This window comes from Furipterus horrens, unplaced genomic scaffold, assembly GCF_987537825.1.
Source record: "Furipterus horrens unplaced genomic scaffold, mFurHor1.1.pri manual_scaffold_9, whole genome shotgun sequence".
NCBI lineage: Eukaryota > Metazoa > Chordata > Mammalia > Chiroptera > Furipteridae > Furipterus > Furipterus horrens.
This window is the reverse complement of record NW_028327179.1, coordinates 14,873,576-14,896,277: the sequence shown is the minus strand read 5'-3', so window position 1 is coordinate 14,896,277 and position 22,702 is coordinate 14,873,576. Positions and strand designations below refer to the sequence as shown.

The 22,702-nt window shown below is 41.3% G+C and overlaps 1 protein-coding gene across 1 annotated transcript; it reads left to right on the top strand.

Moving 5' to 3' along the window:
• Window positions 1-8,077: 8,077 nt before the first annotated feature.
• On the top strand, window positions 8,078-22,679 carry MALSU1 (mitochondrial assembly of ribosomal large subunit 1). The gene is made up of 4 exons (XM_090287111.1): window positions 8,078-8,387; window positions 9,636-9,814; window positions 21,064-21,149; window positions 22,475-22,679. Exons 1-4 carry the CDS (start codon window positions 8,147-8,149, stop codon window positions 22,656-22,658), a joined length of 690 nt encoding a protein of 229 aa, XP_090143237.1. The 5' UTR covers window positions 8,078-8,146; the 3' UTR covers window positions 22,659-22,679.
• Window positions 22,680-22,702: the final 23 nt, after the last annotated feature.

Here is a 22,702-nt window from a genome sequence, read left to right as displayed (position 1 = left end):
GATCGTGGAATTGTAATTATTTTCCAATTTTTTGTTTGCCTTTTTATTTCATTTATAGTTTTGACACATAAAAATTTATTTAATGTGGCCCCATGGAGCACTGAGAATTTCATAAGCATTTTATATATTTTTTAAATTTATTTATGCACTCATTGGTTGAGTCCTTTCTTAAAATTAATATTTAGAGAGAAAGGGAAGGGCGAGAGAGAGAGAGAGAAAGAGAGAGAGAGAGAGAGAGAGAGAGAGAGAGAGAGAGAGAAACATCAATTTGTTGTTCTACTTATTGATGCCTTCATTGGTTGATTCTTGTGTGTATCCAGACTGGGAATTTAACCTGCAACCTTGGCATATGAGGATGAAACTCTAATCAACTCAGCTGCCTGGCCAGAGCAAGCATTTTACATTTTTAAATATATATGAGGTCTGTCTGGAAAAAGTCCAGCCATTGTTAATATAATGAGAATGGTTTGCACAACATCGATGTAACCTGGCGGCCAAGGAGAGTGCACTGGAATGCTCATGCACGAACAATGACAACCTCACTGTACTAGTCAGTGGAGGCGGTAGACACCATTGAGTGAGCATGTGTACTGGGTGGCCATCATATTCAAGTAGAGCAACAATCTGCATCAGATTTTGCAAATTTTGTGTTAGGCTTGAACATTCCTCCATGGAAACTATTCACATGATTCAGAAGGCTGCAGCTATGGGCAACTGGTGATCTGCAGCTTCATCATGACAACATGCCCACTCATGCATCACGTCCCGTGCAAAGTTTTTTGATGAAACATCGAATCATCCAGGTGACACAGCTCCCCTGTAGCCCAGATCTGGCACCCTGAGGCTTCTGGATTTTACCAAAGCTAAAATCAACTTAGAAGAGGAAGAGATTTCAGAACATTGATGAGATTCAGGAAAATATGATGAGGCAATTGATGGCAATTGGGAGAACTGTGTGAGGTCCCAAGGGGCTGAGGCATCATTGTCCTATGTACAATGTATCTGGTATCTTGTTTCTTCTTCTGTTTTTCATATTACATGGCTGGATAATACCTTCTGGACAAACATACGTGTGTGTGTGTGTAAAAAAAAATATATATCTATATAAAGGTGTGAAATTTCAACAAATTTAGTACGTAAATATATATAATCAGACCAATCTAAAACAAGTGGTTTTCTAGAAACAATTGTTCTGCATTCTTTGAACAGTAACATATTGAAAATAAAGGTGAGAACCCCAGTCAGATGGAGGCATAGGTAAACACGGCTCGTCTCCTCACACACCACAGCAAAAATTACAAATGAACTACAAAACAACTATCCCCCAGAACCATCAGCAACTGAGCTGTATGGAAGTCCAACAACCAAGGAATTAAAGAAGTCACCTTCATTCAGACAGGTAAGAGGAGTGGAGATGTGGAACCGGCAGTCCCACACCCACGTGTGGTAGATGAAAATTGGGGGGGATAGCTCGGGAGCAAGGGGTTCCAGCCCTACACTAGGTTCCCCAGCCCAGGGTTCCAGTGCCAGGAAGATAAGTCCCCATAACTTACGACTATAAAAGCCAGTGGTGACTCGGGCAGCAGAAGGAACTGCACGATTCTTGGGTGTCTCCTCTTAAAAGGTCCACAATGGATTTAGGACTTACACAGACACACTCCCTCTGGGCCCCAGCACTGGGGCAGCAGCGGGAAGGGCACCAGGGGCATACTGGGAGACACTGAAGCGTCTGGCATCAGGATGAGTGCTGGGGGACAGCTACCTCCTGGACAAAACTCCAGAGACCAGGCAGTGGCCATTGTCCCTTTTCTGAGCCTCCCCCCACCCACACACACAGCCACAGAGAAGCAACAGCCTATCTGAGATGCCATCAACCTGGTCCACCTGGGTTGCCCTGCCCAGGCAATTTCCTAAGGTTCCGTCCCATCTGAATTATGGGTCCACTTTTCTACATTAGGCCATGCTCTAAGACAGCAAGTCAAAGCAGCTCTACCTAATACATGGGAACAAACACAAGGAGGCTGCCAAAGTGGGGAGACAAAGAAACATGGCCCAAATGAAAGAACAGAACAAAACTCCAGGAAAAGAACTAAACATAATGGAGATAAGCAATCTATCAGATGCAGAGTTCAAAACACTGGTTATTAGGATGCTCAGTGAACTCATTGTGTACTTCAACAGCATAAAAAAAGACTCAGGCAGAAATAAAGTTTAAGTGAAACAAAGAAACATTCACAGGGAATCAACAGTGGAGTGGATAAAGCTGAGAATCAAATCAATGATTTGGAACACAAGACAGAAAAAATATTTCAGTCAGAACAAGAAGAAGAAAAGTTCAAATAAAATGAGGATAAGGTAAGCAGCCTCTGGTATAACTTCAAACATACCGACATTTGAATCATAGGGGTGTTGGAAGAAGAAGTGAAAGAGCAAGAAATTGAAAACTTATTTAGAAAGGTAATTTGGTGAAGAAAATAGACATACAAATCCATACAGAAAGCTCAGAGAGTCCCAAACAAGATAGATGGAAAGAGTACTGCACCACCAAGACACATCATAATTAAAGTGGTAAAGGTTAAAGATAAAGAGAATCTTAAAAGCAGCAAGAGAAAAGCAGTTAGTTACCTACAGGGGAGTTCCCAGAAGATTTTCAGCTGACTTATCAAAAGAAACTTTGCAGGCTAGAAGGGACTGGCAAGAAATATTGAAAGTCATGAAGAGCAGGGACCTACATCAAGACAGCTCTACCCAGCAAAGCTATTATTTAGAATTAAAGGCTAGATAAGGAGCTTCCCAGACAAAAAAAAAAAACTAAAGGACTTTATCATCACCAAACCATTATTATATGAAATGTTAAAGCAACTTATTTAAGAAAAAGAAGATAAAAACTTTGAACATTAAAATGGCAATAAATTCACAACTATCAACAACTGCATGTAAAAAACCGAGCAAACAAGCAGAACAGAAACAGAATCATAGATATGGAGATCATTTGGATGGTTACCAGTTGGGACAGGGAAGGGGAAGAACGGGGGAAAAGGTGCAGGGATTAAGAAGTACAAATTGGTAGGTACAGGATAGACAGGGGAAAGTTAAGAATAGTATAGGAAATGGAGAAGCCAAAGAACTTATATGCACGACCCATGGACATGAACTAAGGAGTGATTGCTGGAGGGAAGGGGGGGTACTGGGTGGAGGCAGGCAAAGGGGGGAAAATTGGGACAACTGTAATAACATAATCAATAAACTATATTAAAAAAATAAAGGTAAGAGAACAGTTCTAAATCATAGATTAGCAAACTTTTTCTGTAAAGAGTCAGGCAGTAAATATTTTGGGTTCTGTGAGTCGTACGGTCTCTGTTGCGGCTACTCAACTGCTACCATATACATAAATGAAAGAACAAGTTCCAGCAAAAGCTTATTTGCCAAAGCAGGTGGGAGGCCAGATATGGCCCACAGATCATAGTTTGTTGACCCCTGTCTAAACTAAGAAAGAGTAAAGAGACACAGCAACTAAAATCAATTTAGGAGTCTAGATTGGATCTTATGTGGGCAAAAAAGAGCTATGAAAGTATTCTTGGGGCAAGCGAAATGTAAATATGTACTGGATATTAGATGATATTATGAATCATTGTTAATTTTTTTTAAGGAATGGTGAAGAATTTTGTAAGGAGTGGTGGAGATCAACATTTAGTCTAGTGCCTTCACTTCATAGATGGCTGCAACAAACAAGCTACTTATTCTGAAATCATCTCCAAAGAGTACAAATTTGCAGAAAGTGAATTATGAAATGTCTCCCCGTTTATGTATTGTCTGTATGTCACTGGTTCTCCACCATGGGTTACTCTGCCCCTTGGGAGACACTGGTAATATCAGGAGAAACTTCTGGTCATCACTACCAGGGTGAGGGGCTATTGACATCCAGTTGGTAGAGGCCAGGGATACTGCCAAACACCCTACAAGCTGCAGCAAAGCAACCCGTATTATCTAGCCCAGAATGTTAGAAACCCTGGACATGGATGTAAAGGCAGAAGCCCTGCTACTTAAATTCGAATAACCCTGGGCAAGTTATCTGCCCCTTCTTGAACCTCAGTCTCCTCATCTGTAACACGCGTATGTGGTCCCTCCTTTGCTATTGCACAGGGCTGCTAGAGACCCCTCTGAAAGGCTGTGTGGGCATGACAGTCCTTTGTATATGACATATGTGAGGCCTGGGGACAGAAGTGGTGGGAAGACACTTTGTCATTTTTATGATGAGAAGGAGGCCAGGACACTAGGACCTACGCAGAAAAATATTATCAAGTTGCAGCAAAATCACGCGGAGGTTTGTTAAAATGGACTCCTGAGCCCTACCCGCCAAGTTTCTAATTCAGTGTTCTGGGGTGGGGCCGCATAATTTGGATTTCTCATTAGCTTCAGGTGATGCTGCAAGCACCCAGCTTGGAGAACTACGGTCTTGAGATACAAACGTTCCTTCTCCTATCAACAGAGGGTAGCAGAGAGCAGCAAATGTACAGTCAGTCACCAAAGAAACAGGTCAGGAGCTGGTCGAAATGCTCATCGAACCTCTCCCCACATTTCAATCTAACAAATAGCAGGAAAGAGAACTGAAATCATGAATTATTTAGATTTATGTTCTCCATATGACCTTGACAACAAGTCATTTAACTTCCACTGAATGGTTATCTGTGAGAGGGGGAGGAAATAACCTAAAAGATAGTGGGATGATGATTAATGTTTGCTGAGAATTAGAACTTCCCAAGAAAATGGAAATGCGTAGGTAATACATTATTCTGGGAATTTCTTATTCCTAGGACTTTTTATAAATGTCTGCATTTTAAACACTTCTGACTCATAAACATTGGTTGCCCTGGTTGAATTTTCAGTTGTTTAACAGTTAAGAGGTAATATTGTCAATGCATTCATTACATCTGGGATGTGTAATAACTTCAAAAGTTAATGGCAGGCTAAAGGCAGATAAAAAGACAGCCATTCAGGGGTGAAGGTGACCACCCTCTGATTGGGTTCCTGGCTGGGGAAACATCCTTTAAGGATTTTGTTGTTGTTGTTTTGTTTTTAACAAAAGGCCTCATAGCTGCTGGAAATGGTATCCTAAAACTTCAGGCCAGTTTCCAAGACTCTCACCAGACTGATTTTGATTCTTCAGCTATCACTGACCGAGCACCAGCATGTCCCAGGCTCTGGTCTGGAGAGGTCACAATCAATGAACAAAAGACAAGGACTCTACTTGGAACTTGGGTTCCAGATGTTCATTGCAATGAGAGCACTAACCTTTAGCCTGGAGTACCCCTACCTCCCCACTTCCCTGGCCCCCGCCATTCTGGCCAACCCCTGCCCTCAGCCTAGTCTGCAAAAGCAGTTCCTGTGCTCTTTAGAACTGAACTGCCATTCCTTTTGTCCTTGAAATTCCGTAATGAAATTTGCTTTGGAGATCTTCCACGGGCTTTCTGGAATTTCAGTGCCTTAATGATATTTTAGTATTGATATTTAACCAATTTTAATGCTCTGTATAATCTTCCCATAGATGTCATCATGTCACCTCACTAATCAAAAGTTCTCTCAAATTTACAATGCAATTGTCACTGTTAACTGCATTATATAATTTTAATGACACAAATAAATATCAAGACTTGAGCTTAGTGAGTCCTTTATTTTAAGGTGTTTATTAGAATAAATTCCTTCAGGATATTTTTTATATAAAAGAAAGATTAACTGCTGATGAGAATGTGGCAGACGAATCTTGTGGCGTGGATATAGTTCTAAGTTTTTGTTTTTGGAATTGAGTAGAGGAAGGTAGGTAGGACTTCAGACAGGCACTGTTCCTCTGCGGATTGAACTCTCATCTGTAAAATGGAGGAAAGAAGGAAGAAATGGAAACTAAACTGGGTGAACTCTGAAGCCTCTTCGAGTTCTAATGTTTGTGTAAAATGGGGAGGTTATTACCCAATTTCCTTACAGAGGTATCAGAAGGATTATATCCTAAATTATATCCTAAATTGGCACTGTAATGTATGAGCCAAATCTGGCTCTCTGCCTGTTCTTCTATGCCTACAAGCAAAAGTTGGGTTATATGTATATATATTAATTTTATTTTATTTTTCCATTACCATTTATCCCCCCACACCCTCATCCACTTCCACCCACCCCCTCCCCACTGTGTTTTTTATATTTTTTAATGTTCGAAAAAAATTAAAAGAGAATATTGTTTTGTGCCACATAAAAATTATATGGGGTGGGATTGCTGGGGGAAGTAGGGTACTGGGCGGAGGGGAGCAAAGGGGGAAAAATTGGAACTATTGTAACAACGTAATAAAATATACAAAAAAAATTATATGAAGTTCATATTTCAGTGTCCATAAATAAAGTTTTATTGGACCATAACCACACTCATTTATTTATATATTGTCAGTGACAGCCTTTGCCTACAACAGTGTCCAGCAGTTAGGACAGAAACTACTGTATGGTCTACATGCTCTAAAATATTTGGTATTTAGTCCTTTATAGAAAAGTTTGCTGAACTATTTGAAAGCATTATTGAATTCCATTCTGAATGAAATTGAGAAAACAAGATTTCAATTATGTGAAATATAATTTTCTTAATTGAGTACCTTCAAGTCTTACCCTCGATCTCACGTCACATTATCCCATAATGACAACAAGTGCTGTATTATCGGACATAGTAAGTGAAGTGCCCAAAGGCGGATTTAACAGCGGGTGCACCGGGTGCATGCTCTGGGCCACAACTTCTGAAGAGCCCTGCAAAACCCCAACTTTGTACTTTTTTCTAATGATACCAAGTTTGGTTTAATTACTACGCTGCATAAAATATGGTTAACATGTATTTTTATTTTCCCTGTTTTTTTTTAAGTGGTCCAATATTTTCTTCTGTGCCTGGGACCTCAACCGACCTTAATCTACCTCTGCAAGTACCTAGAGAAACCCTTGCACATGTTCTAGGGGACATGGACATGCATGTTCAGAAGAGCATGAGGAGCAAAGTAAATGTCTCTCAACAGTAGAATGGGTAAGTCAGTTGGGATATACAATGGAATACTAAACATCTGGGAAAATGAATAAACCTAGTTGTTAACACCAAGAGGAAAGACTCTCACCAATGTAATACTGACAAAAAAAAAAGCAAGTTGCCAAAGAATATATACAATATGATACCATTTATGTACAGTTTTCAAAAGCATGTAAAACTAAACAAAATGGAATGTACACAAACATACACTTTAAGCCTATAGAAAAGAAGACCGAAGAATTAGTCCATGAAATTCAGCACAGCGGTTGTCTCTGCAGAGGAATGGGTGCTGTGGAAGCAGCAGTCAGGGGGCTTGTTTTACTACGCTGACTGGTAGGTTTGTTTCATTATTATCCTTTCTGTCTATATGCTATATGTATTCTTTAGTACATTGCAAATATTACTTACTTTTTTAAGTGGAATAAAATAACTTCTTAAAAATTTTTTGCATAAACACAACTCATTTGAAAAATAATTGGCAAAGGTTCATGAACAAACAATCCACAAAGGAGAAAATCCAAATGCCAATCCACATGTGAAGAAATGTCCAACCACACCAGGAACTGGGGAAATGCAAATGAAAAGACCAAAGAGCCCTGGATGGTGTGGCTCAGTGGACTGATCGCTGGCCTGTAAACCAAAGGGTCGCCAGTTCGATTCCTAGTGAGGTCACATGCCTGGGTTGCAGGCCAGGTCTCCAGTCCACACATTGATGTTTCTCCCCCTTTCTGCCTTCCTTCCCTTCTCTCTAAAAGTAAATAAATAAAATCTTAAAAAATAATAAAAATTCCTGCCTTCAGGACCTTTACATCCAGAAAAAGGCAAGGACGACTTTATGCGTCCTATTACGTAGGGCAAAGCAAGGTACTAGTCCTCCGACTCCTACAACAACAACGTAAGCCCGTAAGTCCGAGTCAGTTTATCCGGACCACTGTTTGGAGCTCAGACTCCGCCCACGGCCCCGCCTTCGGGCCCTGGTCCCGCCCACTCTCTGACGTCGATTTTCCAGGCCGCGTCGCATAGACCTGGCCAATCGAAAGCCACAGAAGCGGCTTCGGCTCCATTAAGCCCTGCCCCGTGGGTCGCCGCGCGGCGACGGAGATGAGGCCAGGAGGCTCTGTGGTTAGGCAGCTGTGGACGCTGCTGGGCTGTAGGACCCTCTCTCCGGCGGGCGCTGTGTCCCGGCTTCGGTTGCTGGCCTCAGGGCAGCTTCCCGCGGAACCAGTGCTCGGCCGGGCCTGCTTGACCCTCCACCATGCGCGTGGCCTGCATGGCGGGCCCGGCCTGGAGGAACAGACGTGGGGGGCAGCCAGCGAGGGGCTCCCGGAATCACGCACTGCAGGTACGGGCGTGGGGGAAGGCGGCCGCGGCCCCGTGCGGGCAACCGGAACCCGGGTCCCAGCTGAAGAGGCTCTGAGTTATCCTCTGTGCGTTTCTCTTGGAGTCACGCAGCTCCTACGGATCCAGAGCTGGAAGGGACGTAAAAGGTTGTTGGCGCCAACGTTGCCATTTCACGGTGAAGAAACTAAGGCCAGGAGATGAACTGAGGGCTCCAAAACCCCAAGACGTTTCAGGGCCACACCGGATCCTTATCAACACCTCACCGCCCTCACTCCCCTTCACACTCTTCCTAGGGTCCTGGGAAATGGACTTGTCCAGAGTGTTGGGGCGTGAAGATTCTGAGGAAGACCCAGGGGCTGGGGCGAAGGCTGTAAGAAGCGCTGATAGGATATGGATAAGGTCCTCTAATCATTGGAGGTTTTTAGAAACTTGAGAGATGGCAAATAGATCGCCTGCGAAGGACTAGCGTGTGAGGGAGGAGGTGTTAGGAACTAGCCCCTGGGTCCTTGGGAGTCCGCTGTAGAACGTAAGGGAGCTATAAATTTACAGGCTCTGAAACCCCAAAATGAAGAACAAAATATCTAAATCTTTACAGGAAGGAAAAAAAAGGTTTTCACGGATAATAGTTGTTATATAACCCAAATGGCTCTATAAGAAAAACTTGAGGTTTCAAAGTAAGAATGGCTTTTAAACTTTTAGATCTCATTGGTTGATTTGGGGCCCCACACTTATTCTGCTAGGCCTGTGTCTTCATCTCTCGGGTGAAGGTTGTAGGCCAGCTCATAAGGGCCCTTTCCAGCTCACAGCTCTAGTTCGGTGACCCTTTATGTCTGGGATTCGATTTAACATGCCCCCAGAATATCACACCACCACCTCCTCCGCTGCTCTTTTCCTTTCACTGACAGTTCTGTGTCTGAGGCATATTGCACGTTTCCTCGAGTACTAGTTACCAAAAGTCATTTGAGGCTGATGTATGGTTCTCTTTGCACACGGTAATAGCGAAGGGTGTGTGGTGGCTGTGTGTGTGACCTGAGTGCCCTCCTATAAAAGCAGAGCGGTGCTCTATGAAGCCACTGCCCAGGTTCAGCTTCCAGGAGGCCTGGGCCTGCTGTCTTTCAAAGCATTTTAAATCAAAACACCCTCATGGAAGAGCCGTTTGTTTCACTGTCAGTTGCCTGTGTCTCTGGGTGCAGACCGTGTCTGTCTCCTACTCGGCCGCCTGACACAGGCAAATCTTTGTGCATTTCAGATCATACTGGTGCCAAGTTTGATATTGATATGCTGGTTTCACTGCTGAGGCAAGAAAGTGCAAGAGACATTTGTGTGATCAGGGTTCCTCCAGAAATGAAATACACAGATTACTTTGTGATTGCTAGTGGAACTTCTACCCGACACTTACACGCCATGGTCTTCTACATCGTGAAAACGGTAGGATGCTTCCTTTCCCTTTGGCAACCATTAACTGATAGAGTAGTGTCAGTTCATAAGATTGAGGAGTAATGCGTGAAAAGTAAACCCATCAATGAGATTATATAAGAAACCCAAATTTCCAGAATTTGAATGAGTGTTGTATGTTCTTTGTTAGTGAAAGTTATGGGGACAAATATCCAGCTCTAGCGAATCACAGTATTTCTCATTCTTGTCTCTTTTGACCACAAGGGAAACAATACAAAAAAAAATAACCTGAGGGAGACTAGCAGACAGTGTAACCAAGAGGGAGTTCTAGAGCAGCACTGTCCAATGAGGTAGCCAATAGCCGCATGTGTCTATTAGTTACAAATTAAAATTAAAACTTCAGTCCTTGAGTGGTACTAGGCCAGATTTCAGGTGCTCGGAGGCCACGTGTGACTGATGGCTACCATATTGGACAGCACAACTATAAGACATGTCCATAACTAGAAAAAAATGGTATTGGACGGTGCTGACTTAAAGAGTTGAATTCAAATGTTTGAGCATTTCTGGTGTTCCCAAGCACTGTGCTGGGTATTGGGAAAATAAAAATGAAAAGATTTAGTCCTTGCCCTCTGAATTCACAGTTGAAGAAAGGGGAGGCAGTTCATCTTCCAGATGGATTGACTGAATCAGAATGAGGAAGAAAGTGTACTCAGCCTTTACCTGATTCTTATTCTACTTGACAGGGAAACATACCTCTCTCACCTTGTTGAAAATTGATCATGGAGGGGACAATTAAGACCCCAAAAATAGCTGGGGTTGCCTAGAGAAGGGTGACAAAAGAAGTGGGCTGAAAACTGAGCCTTGGTACCTGTACACATTAAACTCCCTATTCTCCTGTTCCTCAGCCCCTGCCAGCCACCATTCTGCGTTCTGTCTCTATAAACTTGACTACTCTGAGTACCTCATATGCATGAAATAATACCCTCTTTGTTTTTGTGACTGGCTTATGTCACTTAGCATAGTGTTTTCAGGGTTCATCCATGTAGCGTGTGTCAGCATATTTTATATGTACATATCATATTTTATCTTTTCATCCATTGATGGACATTTGGGTTGCTTCCCCCTTTAAGCTATTATGAATAATGCTGCTATAAACATGAGTATAGAAATACCTGTTCATGTTCCTGCTCTTTTTTTAAATTTATTTTTAAATTATACTTGACATACAATATTTTATTAGTTTCAGGTATACAATATAATGATTAGACATTTGTATGCCTTAATAAGTGATCACCATGATAAGTCTGACCCATCTGATTTATGAGAATTATTATAATATTATTGACTATATTCCCTATATTGTACTTTATATCCCTATGACAGTTTGTACTTATTAGTTCCCTTCAGTTTTTTAACCTATCTCCTCACCTGCCTCACTTCAGGCAACCAACAGCTTTTCCTGTATCTGTGAGTTTGTTTTTGTTTTGTTTGTTCATTTATTTTGTTTAGATTCCACATGTAAGTGAAATCATAAGGTATTAGTCTTTCTCTCGCTGACTTAATTTCACTTAGCTTAATGCCATCTAGGTCCATCCATGTTGTCCTAAATGGCAAGATTTTAATCTTTAACATTTTGTATTTTATTTATTTATTTTTTGGGGTGTGTCACCAAGTCACTTTATTATTTTTTAAATTTAAATCACTTTTATTTTTCAGTTACAGTAAACATGCAAGATTATATTTTTCAGGTATATACCCCAGAGATTCAACATTATATAACCTACTAAGTGATCATCCTGATAAATCTCACACCCATCTGACACGATACATAGTTATTAGAATGTTATTGACTGTATTCTCTGTGCTGCACTTTACATTGCCATGACAATTCTGTAACAACCAATTTGTGCTTCTTAATCCCTTCACCTTCTTCACCTATCCTCTCAACCCCTCTACCATCTGGCAACCATCAAAATGTTCTGTGAGTCTGTTTCTGTTTTGTTTGTTCATTTATTTTGTTTACGGATTCAGTTGTTCAGATATATATGTATTGCCATTTTATTGTCCATCCTTTTTTTGTTTGTTTTTGAATCTTTATGGGCGCTTTAGTCAGATGGTTGGCAATCTGAGAAGACAGCAGGTTTGAAGCCTAACAAACTATCCATTGTTTATATTTTTTATCTTTTTTTTTTTCTTCTTAAAGAAAACCTTTTAACATTTCATGTACACTGGTTTGGTGGTGATGAACTCCTTTCCTTTTTTGGTCTGGGAAGATCTCTATATAACCTTTCATTATAATGATGGGTAGAGTAATCTTGGTGGTAGGTCCTTGCTCTTCATCACTGAATATTTCTTGACAAGGCCTTCTGGCCTGCAAAGTTTCTGTTGAGAAATCATCTGATAGTCTTATAGAGCTCCTTTATAGGTAACTAACCACTTTTCTTTTGCTGCTTTTAAGATTGTCTTTTTGTCTTTAACTTTTGGCATTTTAATTATAATGTGTCTTGGAGTGGGCCTCTTTGAGTCCATCTTGTTTGGGACTCTTTGTGCTTCCTGGACTTGTATGTCTGTTTCCTTCACCAGCTTAGGGAAGTTTTCTGTCGTTTTTTCAAATAGGTTTTCAATTTCTTGCTCATTCTCTTCTTCTTCTGGCATCCCATGATGCGAATGTTGGTATGCTTGAAGATGTCCCAGAGGCTTCTTACATTGTCCTCATTTTTTGTATTCTCTTTTCTTTTTGCTGTTCTGATTGGGGTGTTTTTTGCTTCCGTATATTCCAAATCGCTAATTTGATTCTTGGCATCATCTACTCTATTGTTGATTCTCTGTAAATTATTCTTCACTTTAGTTAGTGTATCCTTCATTTTTTGACTGATTCTTGTTTATGGTTTCCATGTCCTTTGTTATACTCTTGAGGTTCTCACTAAGATGATTGAGATTCCTTATAACCAGTGTTTTGAACTTTGCATCTAGTAGATTGCTTGTCTCCATTTTATTTATTCTTTTTCTGGAGTTTTGATCTGTTCTTTCATTTGGGCCATGTTTCTTAGTCTCCTCATTTTGGCAGCCTCCCTGTGCTTGTTTCTATGAATTAAGTAGAGCTGCTGCATCTCCTGGGCTTGGTAGAGTGGCATTATGTACTAGGTGTTCTGTAGGGTCCAGTGGCACAGCCTCCATTGATCACCCAAGATGAGCACTCTGATGCCCCTACCCCCATCCTGTGTGTGCTGGGTACACCCTCCTGTTGTAGTTGAGCCTTGATTGTTGCTGGCAAATTAATGCAGGGGATTTACCCCCAGGCCAGTTGGCTGCAAGGACTGGCTGAGACCAGTGGAGGATCAGCTGCATAGGGGCCCACCTTAGAGAGCAGGACTTCAGCAGGGCTCTGGTGCCACCTGAGCCTGCCCCTTGAATGTGTTGCTATGAAGGTGGTTGGGTGGTTCTTCCTCATGATATGAAGTTGTCCACCAGGTGCACTGGCTATGGGGCGCAGGCCAAGGTCATCTGCCACCTGTGTCCTGCCTGAGGCCACTTGGCATGAGCTACAGACTGGTTTGTAGATGGCTGCTACTTCTGCTGGACTTGAAGGTGCCCAAGCGAGGTCAAGCTGTGAACCAAAGCTGGCCGTGGCTAGTCCGGGGACTGGGGCCACTTAGTGAGAGGTATGGGGCATGCTGAGGCCGGATGCTGCTTGTTTGAGAGATTTTAGGAACGTTGGAAGCATGAGCCAAGACAGGCCTTTCTTAGGGAAAAGCCACTGGAAACAATTTGGGTGGGCCTGCAAGTTGGGTGGGGTAGGATCTCGGAATCACCAGGCCTGGGTGAACCATGTGAGCCATCCTGATGGAGACTCAGGTATGGCTCCCATCTGCCAGGTCGTTTGTGGGGGGCAGGGGACTCAGAAAAGGAGCACTGGCCTCTGCCAGCACTTTTGTCTGGCAAAAAGCTACCTGCCCCACCACACCCCTGCCCCCCCCCCCCCCCGCCTCTTGCTCTGATGCCAGACAATTTATGTCCTGTATGTCCCTGATATCTTTCAAGCTGCTGCCCCAGCACTGGAGCTCAGAGGAAGTGAGTACCAGTAAGTCTGTGTGTGGCCCTTTAAGAGGAACTGCCTGGGACTCCAGAAATTTGTCTCAGCCACAATGCCCATTAGTTTTTATAGCCAGAAGTTATGGGGACTTAATTGTATCGCTGGCACTGGAACCCTGGGCTTGTGGTCCTGGTGTGGGGACCTTCCACGGCCAAGATATACCCCCACCCCACCCCACCCTTGCCAGTTATTATCTGCAACATGTAGGGCCAGCCTGTGCTGCATCTCTGCCCTTCCTACCAGTTTCTATATGGCTTCTTGAAACCCTTAGTTGTAGGACTTTCATTTAGCTAGATTTCAGGCGGTTCTGAATGATTGTTGTTATGTAGCTTAGTTGTAATTTAGATCAACTTTTGGCATTTTAATTATTGTGTCTTGGTGTGAGCCTCTTTGGAATCATCTTGTTTGTGACTCTGTGTTTCCTGGACTTACATGTCTATTTCCTTCACCAGGTTAGGGAAGTTTTCAGTCATTATTTCTTCAAATAGCTTTTCTATTTATTTCTCTCTTCTCCTTCTGGCACCCCTAGGATGTGAATGTTGACATGCTTGATGTTGTCCCAAAGGTCCTTTAAACTGTTTTCAATTTTTCATTCTTCTTTTTGTTGTTCCAATTGGGTCATTCCCACTACCTTGTTTTCCAGATTTCTTTTGTTCTTCTGTATCATCTAATTTGATACTGATTTTCTCTAGTGTACTTTTTTAAGTTTATTGATTGTTATTACAGTAGTCCCAATTTTTTCCCCTTTGCTCCCCTCTGCCCAGTACCCCCCCTTCCCTCCAGGAATCCCACCCCCATTAGTTCATGTCCATGGGTCGTGCATATAAGTTCTTTGGCTTCACACTTTCCTATATTATTCTTAACTCCTAACTATTTTGTACCAAACAATTAAGCTTCTTAATCCCTGCACCATTTCCCCATTTCTCCCCCTCCCCCTCCCAGCTGATAACCCTCCAAATGATCCCAGTACCTATGATTCTGTTCCTATTCTGCTTAGTTGGAGTTTGTTTTTATTTTTTAGATTCAGTTGTTGATAGTTATGAGTTTGTTGTGATTTTAATGTTCATAATTTTTATCTTTTCCTTAAGTAAGTCCCTTTGACGTTTCATACTGTTTTCCCGAAAATAAGACAGTGTCTTACGTTAATTTTTGCTTGTAAAGACGCGCTAGGTCTTATTTTCAGAGGATGTCTTATTTTTCCATGAACGAGAATTCACATTTATTGTTGAACAAAAAATCAACATTTATTAATATACTGTAGTCATGTCATCACCAACATCAGCATAACCAGCCAAACTCTGAATTCAGATCAAGGATTTCTTGTGACTATTTCCATGTACAGCAAACGCGGCGGGAGGGAGACGCCGCATGTCTGTCTAGGTCTCCATCTTGGCCGAAAGTCCTCTAGTGTATTTTTAAATTTTAGTTATTGTATTCTTAAATTCTGATTGGTTCTTTTTATAAATGGTTGGCCAAAAAGTTTGACTTTTTCCATACAGTGGCTCTAGTAGCGCTTAGTTGTCTTTAACTTCATTTGAATCAATTTTTAGGCTGTATTGTGACAGCTGTCTTATCAGCGTGCATTTAAAAATTATCAAAATTGGTGAATTTTTGTTCAGCCATTTTAATATTGAAGATGAAAGAACATAGGCAACATTTCCAGCATATTCTGCTTTATTATTTCGAGAAAGGTAAAAACACAACTGAAACACAAAAGATCTGTGCAGTGTATGGAGAAGATGCTGTGACTGATGGAATGTGTCAAAAGTGGTTTGTGAAGTTTCATGCCGGAGATTTCTTGCTGGACGATGCTCCACGGTCCAGTTGGGTAGACCAGTTGAAGTTGGCAGCAATCAAATTGAGACATTAATTGAGAACAATCAACTTTATTTTACATGGGAGATAGCCGACACACTCAAAATATCCAAATCAATAAAATTATTAGTGAAAATGAAAAAAATGTATCTTATTTTATAGAAAAAACTAAACAGATTTTTTTTGGCTTACTCAGTATTTTCTGTCTCTGTTGAAGTTATCACTGAGTTCAGCTATTTTCCCACATTTGTTGTGCATCTTTATAACCATTGTTTTGAACTTGTATCAGACAGATTGCTTCTCTCAATTTTATTTGGTTCTTTTTCTGAAGTTTTGTTCTGAACAAACAGCCACTGGGTGTGTAAGGATCTGGAGCCTCTTGGGAGAGGCTACAATGTGGACCAGGGCTGGCCAGCATTTGTGCCAGGCTTGATGGTCCTTGGAAAAGGCAGTAGTACTAGCTGTGGTTGACCACCACTTATGCCAGGCTTGGGGCCACCTGATAGGAGCTATAGTGCAAGCTGAGGTGGTTGGCTGGCGCTTGTGCTGAACTTAAGGGCATTTCAGAGAGATTGCAGTGCGAGGTGAGTCTGTCCACAGCTGGGCCAGGCTTGAGCATGATTGGGAGAGACTGCAGTGCACATTGAGGCCGGCGACTTGTATGGAGGATCTGGAGCCTCTGGAAGAGACTCCAGCCAGGAGAGAGGGTTGGGTGGCAGGGGGTGGGGGTGGGGGGTCTCAGGGAAACGCCAGGGCCAGGCGAATGGAGTCAGTCAGGTTAATGGGGAGGGACAGATTTTGCCAGCCGTGTGGGAGGAGAGCTCAAGAGACAGTGGCGCCTGCCAGGACTTTTTGTCCCCTGAGTTCCCACCAATCCCCTCCAGCCCTCACCCTAAAGTTAGTCAATTTAATGCCTCCCTGAATGACCCAGGCATTTCTCTAATGCACCGGAGCTTTGGAACAAGTGTGTGCATGAACCCTCTGAGAATAGTGTTGCAGTCTCCCACTGCTCTGTTTCCCTCCGTTGTAATCCCTGTTGGTGTTCAAAGCCAGATGTTATGGGACTCCTCTTACCAGCATAGTGGCTCCAGGCTGGGGAGGCTTGGACCCCTTTCCTCAGGGGCGACCTGAGGTGTTCCTCCCATTTATTAATTGCTGCCCTCTGCGTGTGGGATCTGTTCACACCACATCTTGGCCCCTCTCCTCTTCTCCACCCTGATGGGACTCCTACTGCATGTCCTTAGTTATAGGAATCCTGTTCAGCTAATATTCAGGTGGTTCTCAGTGATGATGGTTCTGTGATTCCGTAGTAATTTTGATTTGTTCATGGGAGTGAGGTTCAGGATTTATCTGTCTACCATTTTGACTCCGTCACGTCCCTGCTTTTACTATCAGAAGTGAAATTGCCAGCCATAATCATTCTGTTTTTATTTTTTTTTGAGGAACCACTAAATTCTTTCTGTAGTGGCTGTACTATTTTATATTCCCACCAGCAGTTCACATGGGTTTCATTTTCTCCACATCTTTACCAGCACTTGTTATTTTCTGACTGGTTGATAATAGCGATCCTAATCGGTGTGAAGTGGTATCTTATTTGTGGTTTTGATTTGCTTAGTAATTAGTGATGTTGAGCATCTTTTCACGTGCTTATTGGCCATTTGTATGTTTGGAGAAATGCTTCTTCAGGTCATTTGCCCATATTTTAATCAGGTTGTGTTTTGTTGGGAAATGTTAAGAGTTCTCTGTATATTCTGGATAGTAATCTCATATCAAACATGATTTACAATATTTTTTCCTGTTCTTTAGATTGTCTTTTTACTGTTGATAGTGTCCTTTAATGCACAAAAGGTTTTAATTTTAATAAAGTCACATTTATTTTTGTTGTTACCTTTGACTTTGGTGTCATATCCAAGAAATCATTGCTAGTTCCAATGTCACAAAGCTTTTTCACTGTTTTTTCTTAAGAGTTTTATAGTTTTAGGTCTTGTGTTTAGGTCTTTTTTCCATTTTTAAGTTGTTTTTGTAGATGGTGTAAGGTAAGGGTCCACCTTCATTCTCTTGCATGTAGATACCTAGATTTCCCAGCACCATTTGTTGAAAAGACTGCCCCTTCCCCATTGAAGGGATTTAAAAATCCTTGTTGAAAATCATTTGGACATATGGGCTCTGTCTTATTCCATTGTTCTGTATGTCGTCTTGATCACTATTGATTACTGTAGCTTTGTAGTAAGCTTTGAAATCAAGAAGCTTGAGGCCCCCAATTGAGTCCTTTCTTTTGAAATTTGTTTTGGGCTATTTAGGTTCCTTTTAGATTACATATATATTTTAGGATCATCTTTTCTGTTTGTTTGTTTTTTAAGTCATTGGGATTGTGATAAGGATTGCATTGAATTTGTAGGTAATTGTAGGTAATGTTGACGTCCTAACAATGTTAAGTCTTCCAATCCATGAAATCAGGGTCTTTCCACTTACTGGTGTCTTTAATTTCTTTTAACAACATTTTGTAGTTTTCAGTGTCCAAGTCTTTGGCCTTTATGGTTAAATTTATTTCTAAGTACTGTATTTATATTTATTCTTTTGATTCTATTGTAAATGGAATTTTCTTAATTTTCAGGTTTTTTATTGTTAGTGTATAGAAATGCAACTGATTTTTATGTTAATTTTTTATCCTGCAATTTTGCTGAATTCATTTACTAGTTGTAATGGCGCGCTCTCTCTCTCTGGTAGAATCCTTAAGGTTTTCTGTGTATAAGATCATGTCTCTGCAAATAGGGATAATTTTATTTCTTCCTTTCCAACTTAGATACCTTCCTTTATTTTTTCTTGCTCTTAATTGCTCTGGCTAGAATACCAGTAATACATCAAATAGAAGGGGGAAAAGTGGGCGTTCTTGTCTTGTTACTCATCTTAGAGGGAAGTCTTTCGCCATTGAGTATGATAATAGCTGTGAGCTTTTATTATCTCGAGATAGTTTTCTTATTCTTTGTTGTGTGTATCATGAAAGGATGTTGAATTTTGTTAAAAAGCTTTTCTCACATAAATTTGAGATGGTCCTGTGGTTTTATCCCTTATTTTGTGTATGTGGCTTATTATATTGGTTTTGTGTGCAACCATCTTTATGTTCCAGGAGTAAATCCTACTCAGTTCTGTATATATTTTTCAATATGCTGTTGAATAGGTTTGCTGGCATTTTGTTGAGGATTTTTGCATTAGTATTCATCAAGGATTCTGGTCCGTAGTTTTTTAATAGCGTCTGTCTGGCTTTGGTGTCAAGGTAATGCTAATCTCATAGAATGAGTTAGGAAGTGTACCCTTCCTTCTCTTCAGTGTTTCTAGGAAGTTTGAGAAAAATTTATGTTAGCTTTTGTTGGGAGGTTTCCCCCATGTTCCCTTTAAATTTTATTTTTTAAAAGATTTATTTATCTTTATAGAGAAGGGAAGGGAGGGAGAAAAACATCAATGTAAGAGAAAAACATTGATCGGTTGCCTCTCAAAAGTGCCCCAATCAGGGATTGAACGTACAGCCACGCTATGTGCCTTGACTGGGAATCGAACCAGCAACCTTTCTCTTTGCAGGATGCCCAACCAACTGAGCCACACTGGTCAAGCGCTTCCCCCCCCCTTTTAAAATTGAGATATAATTCTGTTGAGATGTTTGATTTCTGATTACTGATCCAGTCCTCTTACTATTACTATATAGGCTGTTCAGACATTTTTTTGTGTGATTCAGTTGTGGTAGACTGTGTTTCTAGAAATTTGTCCATCTAGGTTATCCAATTTGCTGGCGTATAATCATTTTTAGTAGTAGCATTATAATCCTTTTTCCTTTTCTAAACTTGAAGTAATGTCCCCTCAGTTTCTGATTTTAGTTATTTGGGTCTTTTATTTTTTCCTCTTGTCAGTCCGGCTAAAGATTTGTCAATTTTATTCATCTTTTTGAAGAACCAAGTCTTGGTTGCATTGATTTTTGCCTTGTTTTCTCTGATCATTGTTTCCTTCTTTCTGCTAGCTTTAGTTTGTTCATTTCCTAGTTCTTGTAGGTGTAAGTTCAAGCTTTTGATTTGGGGATTTTTCTCTTGTAAGCATTTATAGCTATAAATTATCTTGACACTGTTTTCACTGCATCCCATAAGTTTTGGCATATTATCTTTTAATTTGTCTCAAGATATTTCCTAATTTCCCTTGTGATTTGTTCATTAACCCATTGGTTTCTTGAAAGTGTGTTAACTTCCACATATTTGTGGATTTTCTAGTTTTCCTTTTGTTGATTTCTAGCTTTCATTGTGGTCAGGAAATACACGATATGATTTCAATTTTTTTAAATTAACTTCAATTTTTAAAAATTTATTAAGATTTTTGTGGCTTGACATGATCTATCTGGGGAGATGTTCATATGCACTTAAACATATATTCTGCTATTGTTGGGCAGTGTTCTGTTAATGTCTGTTAAGTCCAGTTGCTCTGTAGTATGGTTCAAGTCTTCACTGATCTGTGTGGTGGTTCTGTGCATGATTGAAAATGGGGCAGAGAGTCTCCTGTATTCCCATGTTACCATCTATTTCTTTCTTCAATTCTGTCAATGTTTTATATGTTTAGGAGCTCTGATTTTTGATGCAAATGTTTATGCTGGTCCTGTCACCTTGGTTAGTTGTCCCTTTTATCATTGTCTTTGTCTCTTGTAATAGTTCTAAAGTGTATTTTCTCTGATACTAATATATCTGCTGTTTTAGACCATTCACAGTATCTGTTGGAAATAGAGACGTGAGATGGTAAAGTCCCGTTAGTATTGTCACAGAGGTAGTTGAAGTGGACTGAGAAGACCTAGCCTTAAAGCAGGAAGGCAGCATCTGCCTCCCCTGAGAATGAAGGGACGCTGGCGTGGACAGAAGGGCTGATGTAGGTGAGCTTGATATTGAGTGAGCTCAGGTCTCTGTGCACCAGAGCCATTGTGGTGAATGAAGAGAGTCACCCTATCAGAAGGGTTTGGCCAGGATTCAGAAGAGAGGTATAGAAGTTGGGAAGGATTTAGGGGGAAATTAGTTTCCCTGAGTTATTTATTTATTCGTTTATTTTCAGTCCTCACCTGAGGACATACTCACTGATTTCAGACTGAGGGAGGGAGGCAAAGGAGGAAGAGAAAAACAGGCTGGTCGCCTCCTAGGCACGTCCCAACCAGGAATTGAACCCACAACCTTTTGGTGCATGGGATGATGCCTCCACTGAGCCACCTGGCCAGGGGTCCTTATTAATTATGGGGCAAAGTATGAGGAATGAGTAAGCTAGGTCTCAAATTAAGACCAAGAAAAAGTACCATCGGGCCTTCAGGAAGGTCAGATTTCCCTTCTCCCTTTAATATGGCCTCTCCTTTTTTCAGTACAAGTTCCTAAAACGTAAAAGCGAGCCTCACGTGAAGATTGAAGGAAAGGACACTGATGACTGGCTCTGTGTGGACTTTCGTAAGTTATTTTGGCACACTTCACAGATAAATATTTGGCATTGCATTAACCTTGAACTATTTTCAGTTGCAAAAGGATTGAGAGCAAATTGCTAAGTATTTTGCCATCTAAAATTCTTGAAATGTTTGTTTCAATGTAAGCTGGGTGGTCTTAACTCAGATGTGAAATGCTCATCTAACCTGGCATGTACATGAGTCAGAGGTCAGAAAGATGGAGAACAGGGTGTGTAACAGGGTAGAGGTGGGAAAGGATCCCTTCGTGGTGGTAGAAGGCTTGGGGTCCACGTAACCTAACCTTGACCGTAAATACCCTGACCAAGGTGAAACTGAAAATTCCAGACACAAATGGAATTTTGAAGAGACCTAACAAATCTGGGTATTAGTATATACCTACTTTCGAAGTATTTCCCCATGAGGTACTAATTACAAAGAGAAAAAAGTAACTAAGTAACTGTTTAGAACTGTGATGGGTCTGAGATTTTATCTTACCTGTAAGCTAACAAATTAGCCCGTCAGTTTTACCAACACCCATGAAACAAGACTATTCAAGACTACTCCAGGGTGAGCAGTAGCCAGCTGCAGCATTTTTACACCAGGCCTCACTCACAGTTCTAAGAGAGCAACCCTGAGACTAGGGTTTATCATGGGCAGGAACCAGGCCTGCATTTGCTCTAGGGGAAGACGCTTTCTGGCAAGGCTGTAAGTCAGGGTTTCTCAGCTTTGTCACTATTAACATTTGAACCAGGTAATTTTGGTGGGAGTGGGTAGGTAGGATGTTCAGCAGTATCTCCCCCCCAACCCATTGTGAAAATCGAAATTGTCCTTGACTGAGAACCACTGTTGGAAGCACAACTGCCCTTTGCTCCAGAGATAGTATCTCTTTGAGGCTGTTAGCCATATACCATCCTTAAAAAAGATTGTCTGTAACAAGAGGCAGGCAGTGCTTTAGGCTCATAGGATGTACAGAAATGTGGCACATTTGGAGACTGTCTCCCAAGAGAAAGCTGACAGGCCTTACCTTTAGTCACTTGGATAAAGTTAAATTGACGTTAACACAAGTAAGTTACATACTGATATCATGTACCGCCGGTATGGTGCACTGAGAAGAACACAGCAGCACTTCCGTGGTATTTTGCTGGATGGGGTCCGCTGTGTATTTCTAACAAGTTCCCAGATGATGCTCGTCTGTGGTCCACACTTCGGAAACCATTGCTTGAGCTCCTGTGGTTACACTGTGAGTGATAAACTATCACAGAGGGTTGTGAGGTCACAGGAACAGCAGCAAACAGACTTCTTCACTGTAGCTATCTGTTCTGTCCTTGACAGGCAGCATGGTGATTCATCTGATGCTTCCAGAAACCAGAGAAAAGTATGAACTAGAGAAATTATGGACTCTTCGTTCTTATGATGACCAGTTAGCTCAGATAGCACCTGAGACATTACCTGAGGACTTCATTCTTGGCATAGAAGATGACACTTCATCCCTGACCCCAGCGGAGTTCAAATGTGAATAAAACACTGTTTTAGTAATTTCAGATTGAGATTGAGTCACTTCTCA

Bases quoted from the DNA above. Each gene is read 5' to 3' on its own strand.
- MALSU1 (XM_090287111.1), top strand. From the start codon at position 8,147: ATGAGGCCAGGAGGCTCTGTGGTTAGGCAGCTGTGGACGCTGCTGGGC. The intron at 9,815-21,063 runs GTAGGATGCTTC...TCCTTTTTTCAG, and splicing joins TCTTCTACATCGTGAAAACG to TACAAGTTCCTAAAACGTAA. The intron at 21,150-22,474 runs GTTATTTTGGCA...CTTGACAGGCAG, and splicing joins CTCTGTGTGGACTTTCGTAA to CATGGTGATTCATCTGATGC.